The sequence below is a fragment of the Natrix helvetica genome (assembly GCF_964273705.1).
Source record: "Natrix helvetica genome assembly, chromosome: 2".
NCBI classification, from domain to species: Eukaryota; Metazoa; Chordata; class Lepidosauria; order Squamata; family Natricidae; genus Natrix; species Natrix helvetica.
Window position 1 is genome coordinate 204,493,765 of NC_138552.1, and position 12,454 is coordinate 204,506,218.

At 34.4% G+C, this 12,454-nt stretch overlaps 1 protein-coding gene across 1 annotated transcript in view; it reads right to left on the reverse strand.

The window, feature by feature from the left end:
* Window positions 1-3,251: 3,251 nt before the first annotated feature.
* SHPRH (SNF2 histone linker PHD RING helicase) overlaps window positions 3,252-12,454 on the reverse strand; it is a 58,769-nt gene continuing 49,566 nt past the window's right edge. The window contains exons 23-30 of the mRNA XM_081942981.1: window positions 11,968-12,069; window positions 9,749-9,820; window positions 8,243-8,431; window positions 7,715-7,807; window positions 7,171-7,257; window positions 6,728-6,906; window positions 5,656-5,736; window positions 3,252-4,403 (exon numbers count right to left, since the gene is read on the reverse strand). Of these exons, the coding sequence (XP_081799107.1) occupies window positions 4,307-4,403; window positions 5,656-5,736; window positions 6,728-6,906; window positions 7,171-7,257; window positions 7,715-7,807; window positions 8,243-8,431; window positions 9,749-9,820; window positions 11,968-12,069 (900 nt within the window). The 3' untranslated portion in view covers window positions 3,252-4,306. The remainder of the gene's footprint in view (window positions 4,404-5,655; window positions 5,737-6,727; window positions 6,907-7,170; window positions 7,258-7,714; window positions 7,808-8,242; window positions 8,432-9,748; window positions 9,821-11,967; window positions 12,070-12,454) is intronic.

A 12,454-nucleotide genomic window follows, 5' to 3' on the forward strand; every position in this document is an offset into this window, starting at 1 on the left:
GATTCTGAGTGCAGACTGAAGGTTATAAGCAGTCTTGCTAAAGAACAGTCTTCATAAAAAGCATGCCTTAATAAAATTAGAATTCTCTAAGCAGACATGGTAGGCATTTTAAAAGGTCTGAGATAGGACATAAGAGGCTGGGCTAATGAGGATGATCTAATTGCAAGGTAAAAATATTGGCACGGGAAAGTATAGCCCAGTCTTTTTTGGAGAAAAAAAGCTGCAATATAAGATTTTGACTATCTGGTTGGTTTTGTATGGGGGATGGTATGTGTGTGTAAAGTAAAATAAAACTAGACTAATGCTGAAATGAAGAATTCTAGAATGCATTTGTGGCAAGAAATGTTCTTTCTAGAATACTAAGCACAAGGAAAGAGAGGGAGGGCAGAGGGAGGGAGGGAAGGAGAGGGAGGGAGGGAGGGAGGAAGAGATTTTTCAAAATTCTTTCTGCTTACAGAATCTATAAGTAAACAAATCCCTATTTCTACTTCTGCTGATATCCCAACTTCAAACACATTTGAGGTGTTTGAATTGAGTGTTTTGTTTGAATACCAAACAAAAATATAAAGAAAAATATATTACCAAACTTCTCTATCTCTTGAAATGATCTTAATAAGATAGAATTTAATTTGGACAAATAATAATTATATTTCATTGTTTAAACAACACAAGACCTGTTGAATTTCTGTAGTACTTTATACTGGTCTTGTCTATAGGCATTTCCCATAAAACCAAGATGAAACAGCCAGCTGACATTATCTACTGGACTGAAGCACAGTAGAAATGCAGGACAGAAATTATTTGATTTTGTGCGTATGTGTGTCTGTGCTAAATATTTTTCTCAAAAGTATTTCAGTTTTTCTACAATTTTAATTCTAAAATGCAGTTGTCGTAACAGCCAGTTTATGGAGTGTGATCATCTGCTCGTTTTCTCAAATTGAGCAAGTAAGAGAAAAAAAGTTATATCCTTGTCTCACCCATCCCTGCCCCCTCACTCTAGTATGGTATTTCTTTAGCTTCTGTTAATAGTACATGACAATTCTTGTAAACAACTTTTATGTTCCAGGCAACCAAAAAAGGAAGAAAAAGGCTGGTTCTACTGAGAGGGATGCTTTGCTAGCCAAGTCTTCAGATTGCCTGAAATGGTAGAAACTTTTGTCACAACTGACCTAGCTAGCTTGTAGTTAAGATAAATGAGAAACACATAAATAGTGCTTGTTTGATGGAGAAAGCTTCTGTTATTTCCAGGTTTTGGCACGTTACCTCTTCTAGATGTTAAAATGTTTTCTTTAAAAAATTAAACTGGTAATTTAAAAACTTTACAATAATTAAAAGTGAGCAGCTGAAAAGTTAGTTGTAGTAAAATTGTGTTTACATACCATCCAAGAACAAACTGTAGCTCTAGCAACCAAGGACACACTGTCAAGCCACTAAATCCCAGGGAATGTCTAATCCAGCCCTAAACCAAGGGCAGTTCCCATCAAGTCCCAGAAAATGTTTCCAAAAATAGGAAGATTCAATTATTGGCATCGTGGGATAACTCAGATTTGCCATTTATTTTTTGTCTTCCTGTCAAGTCCTGTAAAATCTCCATTCCCTCCCCACTCCAGGGGAAGGTTACTGCAAAATCCCCATTTTTCCAGATCAGCTGGGACTCGGGAGGCAGAGACTAGATGGGGGCAGGATAAGTCAGAGGTGATATTTACCGGTTCTCCAAACTACTCAAAATTTCCACTACCAGTTCTCCAAAACTGGTCAGAACCTGCTGAAGACCACCTCTGATTTGGCTGTTCTCAATGTCTATACATCACACTGTCCATTTTCTGCATAAAAGGGGGATGGGGGACCAGCCTTCCCCATTCAAAGAATCCTAAGGGTATAAAGATGCAACAACCTTTTGCTGTCATGTCTAGGTCTTAGATTCATACAGATTGTCCTTGGGTTATGATGGCAGTTGGGACTAGAATTTCTGTTGCTAAGCAATGCAGTAGTAAAGCAGAATGTCATGTGACTGCATCACTTAGCAATGGTAATCATGGAAGGCCTGGTTGCAATCGTTAACACCAGGATCATGCAGGTCATTAACTGAGTTCATATGGCTGCAACATGGAAAGAGGCGGGAGACCCAGGGAAACAGTCCAGCAGGTGAGAGCTACAGGAGGGCAGACTTTAGGGAGTGTGGGTAAATGCTGCCATCCTGCTGGAAGGGAAAGGTCCATAGCCCCAAGCCGTCTGTACCGTAGCATGTACCAATGCCAGTTGGGGCAATCCTCCTGCTGGTTAGTGAGGCTGGGACATTTCCACAGTGCCTCCCACAAGCATGGCCAGGATGCCTGGTAGGTACTTGGTTAAGGAATTCCAGGATGGCCAGAGGGAGAGGTGGCAGCGAGGCCTTGCACATGGCCAATAAAGTCCATTCTTTGTAGGACTTGAGGCTAGCTGGCACTGGCAAGCCCAATGGAGGGTAGCCAGGTAAAAAATGAAGGTATGCTATGCAGGGCAGTAAATATAGGTGAATTACCAAGCACCTGGACCATGATCACATGACTGCAGGGGTACAGCAATGACTGGAACTTCAAGGATTAGTTGTAAGTCCATCTTTTTCAGCACTGTTATAACTTGAAATGGTCATTGAACCAATGGGTATAACCACTAACACACTGGGCCTGAATAGATAAACTTGTAAAAAAAATGGGACTGAACTTGATATCCCATATGTACCAGCATATGTGTGTACTATTTCTTTTACTCAAAAATATTTATTATTTTCCAAATAGCTGGCCTGGCTCGACCATAACTTAGTAACGCTCCTGATGGGTTTTTTAATTTGGTAATTTTATTAGGGGATTTTAAATTGTGTTTTTTAACTGTCTTTCACTTAAGTCCATCCTCCTCCATGCACATATGTATATGTCTCTGTTTTTGTATATATGTTTGTCTTATGTGTATTTTTTATCAGCTTGATTGTACGCCGCCCCGAGTCCTTCGGGAGAGGGTTGCGGCTAATCAAATAAAATTATTATTATTATTATTATTATTATTTTTCTGCCTGGAAAGAGGCCTCCAAGTTAGTAATACATAATAAATACAAAGCATGGTTGGAGGCAATGCTCAGGAACGAATCTTGGCAACATAAAACATCCACAATGAAACTTTCAGCTTTCAAATTTTACTTTCAATCTGCACCCTTGTCTTTATAATTGTCGATTTTGTAAGAGTATTCTACACAGATACTTTCTAAAACATTCATATGAAATCTCAATGAGTTTAGTTTTATTATCATTAAATTCTTCTCTGTTTGGATACATTTGTCTTTTTATGTCTACTATTAATGGCTAATAGTAAAATTTACTAGTAAAACTGAATGAGTAACACAATAAAACTAGTAATTTGCAAGTTTGTCATTCTTTGCTTACAATCGTATCAAAGTGAATGCAAGAGGAAGCATTGTCATTTTTAACAGAATACAAATACTCAAATTTTAAACAAAACAATACAAATGTAAGAATCTTTAAAAATGTGAACATATCTAAACAGATATGTCTAGCTATCATTTTAAGACAAAGATCATACAAAAGACATTAATTTACAAAGAGCACATTAACAGCAAACCTAAGAACAAGAAAAAATTAAATTGGAATACCATAGCATAAATATTATTGTAATATAAAAATTAAAATGGTATCTAAAGATTAGCAGATTAAGGATAAATGATACTGTTACTTGCATGATATCATGGGAGCACCACTAGAAGTTCCTTCAAAAAGGTAACAGCTTATTTTGAAACCTATTTTAATAATTAACCGTAAAAAATAAAATGAAAACAATATCCTTACCATAAGAATTATTTCTTCAATGTTTAGTCAAAATGTTGATGAAGCAAACAATACGTTCCTCTTATTTAACAATCTTAGATCAGAAATTTTAAGTAAAACTCATAAGCATCTAAGCAATGATGCCATCTATTTGCTCCCACTGCTTTGAAATATATTTTCTGATGTAACAAATGACATGGAATTAACTCCCCCCCCCCCCCAATTCAAGATGGATTACGGTTCTTAGGTTCTTTGGAAGTACAAAGTCATAGTTTATTAATTTCTAAATAAAGTGCATTCTGATTAACCAAAATAATATGTTGAAGAATTTCACGATCACAGAACTTAAATTTTTTACTCATATTTTCATCCTAAAATGAATGAGTAGTTTGTGACAGCTATCAGATTTTCTGACAGTTAGCTCATATTATCTTGTCTCTTAGATAAGTCATGGACCCCTTCCAACTTCGGTAAGTTTGAAATAGATTATTTCATTCGAGTTCTTCAGTTTCTTCTGAGAAAAGATCTGCCAAATCGGCTACAGTTAACACAGAGGCCTCCGACTGTTTCAGAGAAGAATTGGAATGACTTTGGAAACAAAACAAGAAAGAGGAAGAGAACAAATCAAGAAGATTGAGAAACAAACAGTACACTCATAGCTCTGCACTAGAGGTTTATTTTATAATGATCACAGAGGAAAAGGCAGGTTATCAAAAACAGCACTTCATTTCAAAGGACTACAAAATTGTGGCTGATAATTTTAAATATTTTATAAGATAGTTTACGATGTTATTTAGGTTTGAAATGGTAAACTCTTTTCCAATCCCATTTTATCTAATTTTTAAGTAAAATTATAAAATAAAAAGGTTGATATTTGATTGTCCCAACTGTGCTTTTTCAAGAGACAACTGGACTTTCTTGTTTTTCTTTGAAGACATTTCACTTCTCATCCAAGAAGCTTCTTCAGATCTGACTGGATAGTGGGCAATGGAAGGATTTATATTCCTTCCATTCCTCACCATCCAGTCAGAGCTGAAGAAGCTTATTGGATGAGAAGCAAAACATCTTCAAAGAAAAGAAGAAAAACAAAGAAGCCTAGTTGCCTCTTGAAAAAGCACCTTTGAGACATCCATGATTTAGATGACTGAGAATCTCCATAGACATTGAGATTTGATTACACCATGTTACATAAGCCATACAATAACCAAATATCATTCCTTAGTATTTTAAAAGCAGAAAAATATATTTGTGAGGGATCAAAAAGATATCCTAATAATCAATCACCATAAATAAATAACCAATGAACCTGTAATGATTTATATAGACTTCCTATGCATAGAACCTTGTGTGATTCTTGGGAATTTGGCTAATAAAAATGGAATAATTGATTTAAGAGGTAAATTATTTTGGTTTGGAAAGTTAGCCTCCAAGATCAGTTTCAGGAATTGATTCAGTTGTAGTAGCTTGAGAGTTCAAAATAAAAACAAAGGTAATTCCTATGGACTTTCACAATCATTAGATATAGCAAAGTCCAGTTCTTATTTGCTATATTAATCTGAGACATTTTCACTGAAGAAAGCTTTTATTATACTTCAGATTCTTTTTGCAATAAGAATGTTCACAATTTGAAAATGCCTGTTATTGAGAGTTCTTGGACAATGCCTCTCTCTTGTTTCATCATAATTCTAATTCCTGATATAATTCTACATCTCCATTCCTGTTTAATTCCATGGAACTTATTTCTATATATATGTTTATAGAGTTGCAGTTACATGATTTTACATATTAGGTGGCTCACTTACACATTTGAATAACAATTTGGCTATCAACTTTTACCTACCTCCTTTCTACAGTTTTCATCATTGTCTGCATACGTTCTTCTATTGTTGCTTTAATCAAGAATCTATGAACAATGGTAGGTCTGCATTTTGAAAACAAAACATTAACAAAATGATTATACAATATTTCTCAGAAGTAAATTTTACTGAGCTCCAAAGGCTTTATTTACTAGAAGAGGGTTTATAATCTTAACTCTTTTAATTAATGGTTTTAATAGTCATATTTTAAGAACAGATTACATTAACTAGTTTCAATTATATTTATATTTTTAGAAAAATGATATACAGGAAATAGTCATTATATTAAAGGGAAGGGCTGTTTAAAAAAAAGCACCAGACCTATTTTCAATGTATTTTGTTCCATTAATTAAATTAACAAACCAAAGACATAGCCAATTGTAGTTACAGTACCTGCCAACTGGAAAAGAATAGTATTTTTCTAGGTCAATCAAAGATATTGTTTTCCTTCACATTTCATGAAGGAGAAATACCCATAAGCACAAACAAGTGCAAACTAAATATATTTATTTAAGTTAAGATGATATTCTAAATCAGACTTCCATAGCTTAGATGTCTTCCAAGCGTGTAGACATTAATTTCCAGAATTCACCAGAAAGCATGGTCACTGTGTGAATGTTGGAAGATAAAAACAACTATATTTGAAGGATCTATAGACTGATAATTTTGTTAATTTTTATTCATTTATTTTTATCCTGCTTTTATTATTTTTACAAATAACTCAAGGAGGCAAACATATTCAACACACCTTCCTCCTCCTATTTTCCCCACCAAAACAAGCCTGTGAGATGGGTGGGATTGTGAGAGAGTGGCTGGCTCAAAGTTGCCCAAATGGCTTTCATGACTAAGACAGAACTTGAACTCATAGTCTCCTGCTTTTTACTTTGGTGCCTTAATATTAAAACGGCTTTAATACCTTAGATAGTCTCCATACATTCATGTTAATGTTAAACTACTTAAGGTAAAAAAGATGGAATCCAGAAATTGCAACTTATACAATGCAAAATAATTGCATAATATCCATTATGAAATCTAAAATCAGATTTTAGAACATACTTTGTTTGCCCAATACGATGCACTCTGCCAATGGCCTGTAATTCATGTGCTGGATTCAATATGGGCTCAACCAGCAGTACCTGGGTTGCTTCAATTATGTTTAGACCATTAGAACCAGTATGGAGAGGCAAAAGCAGTATGTTGATCTTGGGGTCATATTTAAATGCAGAGAGGTTTTCCTGGAAGACAAAAATATTGTTGTACCATTTCAGCAAAGTTGGATGTGGGGAGAGAACAAATATAAATTCACCACTTTTCAGTACAACCTAATATCTTATTTATCTTTCTTTTTTCCCTTTAATTTGCAGTGTTATAGTTATTTTAGAAACTAAATTAATTTCACCAGTTCAAATATGAATTACTTTAGTACAAATGTCTGTTATCCTTACTATATTAGTATTAAGAGGGGGAAAAAGAAAACATAACAATAATGAAATCAATACCTGAAATTTGTGAATTCCATTGATTTGAGCAAAGTCCATGTTATTATCATGCAAAGCTTTTGCGATAATATCAAGCACATCTTGCCACTGCAAAATATAAAAGAAAGTTGTTTACATACTACAAATAAGATGGATAGTTGTACTAGATAGCAATAGTAATAGCACTTAGACTTATATACCGCTTTACAGTGCTTTACAGCTTTCTCTAAGCCTTTTACATAGTCAGCATATTGTCCCCAACAAATTGGGTCCTCATTTTACCCACTTCGGAAGGATGAAGGGCTGAGTCAACCAGTCTGGTGAGTTTGAACCCGAAAATTGCAGGCAGCAAAAGTAGTCTGCAGTACTGCACTCTAACCACTGTGCCACTGAGATATGGGAGCTTTCTTCAAAAATAAAGTAGCAGTACAGCCAAATATACAATTGTCAATGCTCATCAAATTTAGCTTCAATCAATTCTCATTTCATTTATTAATACTCCAGAACCCTGTTGAATAACACATTTACAAACTAATCTCTTATAATTTTAAAATGTTAGAAATACCGTTGAGAAAACTAGAGCTTTTGCCCCTGGATCTTTAAATTGAATTTTCTTTAAAGTTCGGACCACAGCTTCCACTTTAGTTGAGTGGCTTCCCTTTCAAGAGAAAGAAAATGAAAATTAGTTTTCATTTATTCAGTACAGATCATACCAAAATTGCAAAGTAACATTATGTATTATGTGTTTTACAATACTGTTTATAGCATATCAATTCATGTACACCCAAACATATGACCTGAGATTCAAGTTATTATGAAACTGTTCCCATGAACATGATCCAGCCAATTGACATGTCCAGTTACTCTGGATGCCAAAATTAAGCACTAGAATAACTTAATGAATTACAATAAATAAATGAATTTCATCCTATGAAATGACTTGCCATTTGGAAGGCCAGAGAACTGTCTCTGGATAACATATATTTTGACACAAAAATGTTGTGTAAACTACTAATTCCACGAAACCGACTTCCAAATAAATAAAATGTTAATTTTTCTTAATGAAATCATCAATAATTTGCATCGAATCTACCTTCACAGGTATATCATCGTCCTGGTTTGAGGTCTCTGCTGTGAAGACATAGGAGATTTCTTTATGAGAAGTTGTTTGCCTGCAGATGGCACACTTGATTGAACTTCTGCGGGTGCCAACACTGTATTGTTCTATAATAATAGCTATGCATTCATTGCAGAAACAATGTCCACATGTCAACACTGCCCACTAGATGGAGAAAAATAAGAAAATACGTACTTGTTATTCATATAAACCAACAAGAAAACTAAAAAAGGACTACTGAGTTGTTGTTTTTAAAAAGTGAAAAGATGCATAAATATGAGATTTTTAAATTAACCAGCTAGCCTGAACAGGTAGGTGCTTAGGTGCCTAATGATAGTTTTTTCACTCAGATTTAAGTACCACATTAAAAATAATGAAATCTTGCAAATGACTGAAATACACGACCTGGATTTCTTTGATTGCTCCATGATATTTAATGATAATCATGATATTTAGTTTGTATTTAATATTTTGTAATTTTAATCTGTTTTTATATTGATAATTGTTTTATATTTCTAATTTTTCTCTATATTACTATAGTAAAAAATACTATATGTTTTACATAAGCTGCCAAGAGTTGCTTCAGATAGCAAGATGCATGGCATATGTTTAATAACTAAAAGCTAAATACTAAATAAGCAAATACATTTATTTTTCAGTATGGTCATATAAAAGTAGGATGGGACGAGTAACAGAGAAATGTGTACCATGCACATAAACATCTAAACACCACAAAGAAAAGGAAAAAAATCAAACTTCTGAGAGGTTTTTTCATTTGGAGGACAGGGTGGACACCTAGTGTCAGAATGACATGAAGGCTCAAAAATTAACTTTCAGGGAAAAATATAATTTTGCTTTTATTTCATGAAATTTTAAATTAAATTTATTTAAATGCAACTCATGCATTGTCTGTAGAAGTCTTCTTTTTCTATCGTATTAGAAACTGGAATTTAGCTACAATATTCAGAAAAGTTTGAAAAACTATAGCCAAGGTTTCTTTTGCTTGTAAAATGTGCAACTATTAGAAGAAACAAACAGCTAATTATGTTGTTTTGCAAAAAGCTACTTATGTTGACATCAACTTTTAATATTTATAAAAAAGACAAAAAAACTTTTATATAATACTGAAATTTTATGAATGCCTATGATATCTGCTCAGCGGCCTGGTGTTTCATCAGGTAGCGCCATATACTTCAATCGTCATTTTCAGAATTTTAAGAGACAGATATAGAAGCATAAATATATTTCTGAATTAAAATTATAATACTTGAGAATGTCATGATGCAACATTTTGCATAAACATTCTATGTTTGGCAGCTACATGGTCCAACAAAATACATTTAAAAAAATAAATACAGAACTATAATCATATAGGATTATTTCGAAGGACAACAGCTTTTTATTGTTGATGAAGGAAATTATTTCACATATGCCAATAATGAACTAAATTATCTACTAAAAAGCCATGGTGGAGAATTTTACCTGTTTTCCCAACTGCCGTGCACAAATTGGGCAGGGCTCTGGATTAACTCCTCCAGTTGTTTTATCTTGAGACTATGTGAACATTAAAGAAAAGCATTTTTACAGCGAAAGTAAAAAAATGATTATTTTCTTCTTAAAATAATTAAGTAATTTGATGTTAACACTATTCATTTTTATTAATCAAATATGTTATTTCACAATAATCAAATATGACACATTTCTCAGAAAAATAGATGGATCCAAAGATATATAAATAGAACTAAAAATGGAATGCAAAGTGATAGAAAAGATTTCATAGGAGTACAGCTTGAAAATTACAGTATGAAAAATACAGTGGCCAATTTCAGAGTCAGCATGATGACCTTATAAATATGTTTCAGAGCTGATATGAAAGGTAATTTAATGAAACTATACCTCTTTGAATTTAGCCAGAAAGTGTTTTTAAATTCACCTTAATTCAAGTGTCTGTTGAGCAAGAACCAATATTATGTATCTCATCGCTGCCTACCTGGTATACTCAAAATGATGCATGCACTTAAACAATGCCACTTTATGGGACCTTGGAAGTATGCCTACTGTGTTGTAATACCTGCTCTCTGGAATGTTGCTAAAAGGGACAATTGGAGACACAATGATTGTGGAGCCCTCTTCCACTATAGCTGGTTTATAGTTGGTATGTTCTTATTGTTGTTTATGTTCTTTCTTATATGTATTGCTTTTATTTATAAGCTGTCTAGTCATCAAGATGTCAGATGACCTTGAAATTTGATAAAATAAATAAATAAAACCAAATATGTGCATCTTTTCTTAAGTGTCTGGATTTTATAACTCAATTGTAATATAGCTAAACTGTAATGTAGCTATTATAGTGTCTGAAAAATTAGGCAGACTGGCCATCCATTGCTGAGTCCACATTAATTGCAATATACTATAATGTCTTGTTCTGTTCTATTTTATTTTAATGTTTTAATTTTATTCTGTACTTATAAAAAATTGAATTGTAATATACAATTACAATTATGGGTTGATGCACAAGGCAGATGTTCAGATTAAATTTGGCATTTCTATTCATCTATCAAGTCCTTCCCCCAAGCATCTGGGATGCCCAGATGTGGATATTTGATGATGTTACAGATACGTTGCACAATTAACCTGTTCCAAGTAAACCTGCCTTTTGCAACTGACTGATGGTGAATTTGTTAATGCCTGTTGTGTTCAAGTGGGGCTCCAATTGTTTTGGCATTGCACCCAAAGCTCCTATTAATATTGGTGCTACCTTTGCTTTCTTTTGCTACAATCATTCTTTTATATATTATTAAAGATGGTTCAAATAGATACTAATAGATAATTAGATTTGTTTTTCTAGTTAGCAAAACAAGAAATATTGAAGATCACTAATTATCAAGGCTTAAACTAGATGACAACTCTGAAAGGCAATGCAAACTTGAAATAAACGCTAGTAGCAGTTATTATTGCTAATTTCAGGCAAGCTGGAATTCGCTGGCACGATCCTAGTGAATTCACAATTGTAAGCAATGCTTTTGTGCTGTTTAAAAACAGCTAGCAGACACTATATTTAAAAAATTTTAAATCCATGAAATAGACCTCAAGAGAAAATCCTATCTTCAAAATAATTTCTCCTACCCTCATGCATTCCCATTCTATTGGTCTTTGATTAGTTTATGGCCATAAACTGTATAGGACAGTGATGGTGAACCTTTTTGTAAATGCATTCCAAAATTGTGCGTGTGCGCATGATAGCATGTGCCCATGTGACCTACACCCACAATGCAATCACTCCCCACCTGTGCATGCCTGCACGACCACCACCACCACCACCGCGCGGGGGGAGTTTTGGCCCTCCCCAGGCTCCAGGAAAGCCTCCGGAGCCTGGGGAGGGCGAAAAATGGGCCCAATGGGCCAACCAGAAGAAATCCGGAGGCTTTCCTGAAACTTGGGGAGGGTGAAAATGTCCTCCCTTGGCCCTCTGGAAGGCAGAAAATCAGCTGGCTGGCATGTGCAAGCACACTGGGGCTGACAGTTCACGTGCCGGCAAATATGACTCCACAGGTGGCATGCGTGCCATAGGTTCGCCATCATAGGTATAGGATCATACCAACTAAATATAAAACCCAATGCATCTGGACACACTGGCAGGGGAAGGAGTTCCAAAGGATTAGGCAATAATATAACGTAAGCCCAGGAAAGTTCAATCTTACCTTTTCCAAATTATTGAGGTAGAGTAGCTGGCCTAGTTTCTTCTGGAGCTGTGATTTGGCAACTGCTTTGTCATTCAAAAGTTTCACTCTATTTTGTTCCACCTAGAAACCAAGTTTGTTTTGAAAAATCTCCTATTACATTGTGAAAAAACTTTGTAGAATGTTATCTTCTCTAGCATTACCACTAATTAAGAAATATCTGTTTTGTTTAAAACTATTCTGTCCTTCAACTACCATCAATTGCCTCAAACAGGAAGTTCAGATGGATAGAAGAGTGTTGACGTACATTATATGACATGATTGTCTTACTATTGCTCCTCCTGTTTTAGTTTAAAACTGATTTAATTTTGAACTATTTTATGGTGTTTTTATTGTAAACAACTTTGAAGACCCACGAAGGCCGATGAGCAACCTATCTGCTATATACAAACAAATATGAAGCATATGACTTTCAACATTATAATGCGAGATTTTGTAAAAAAATGTT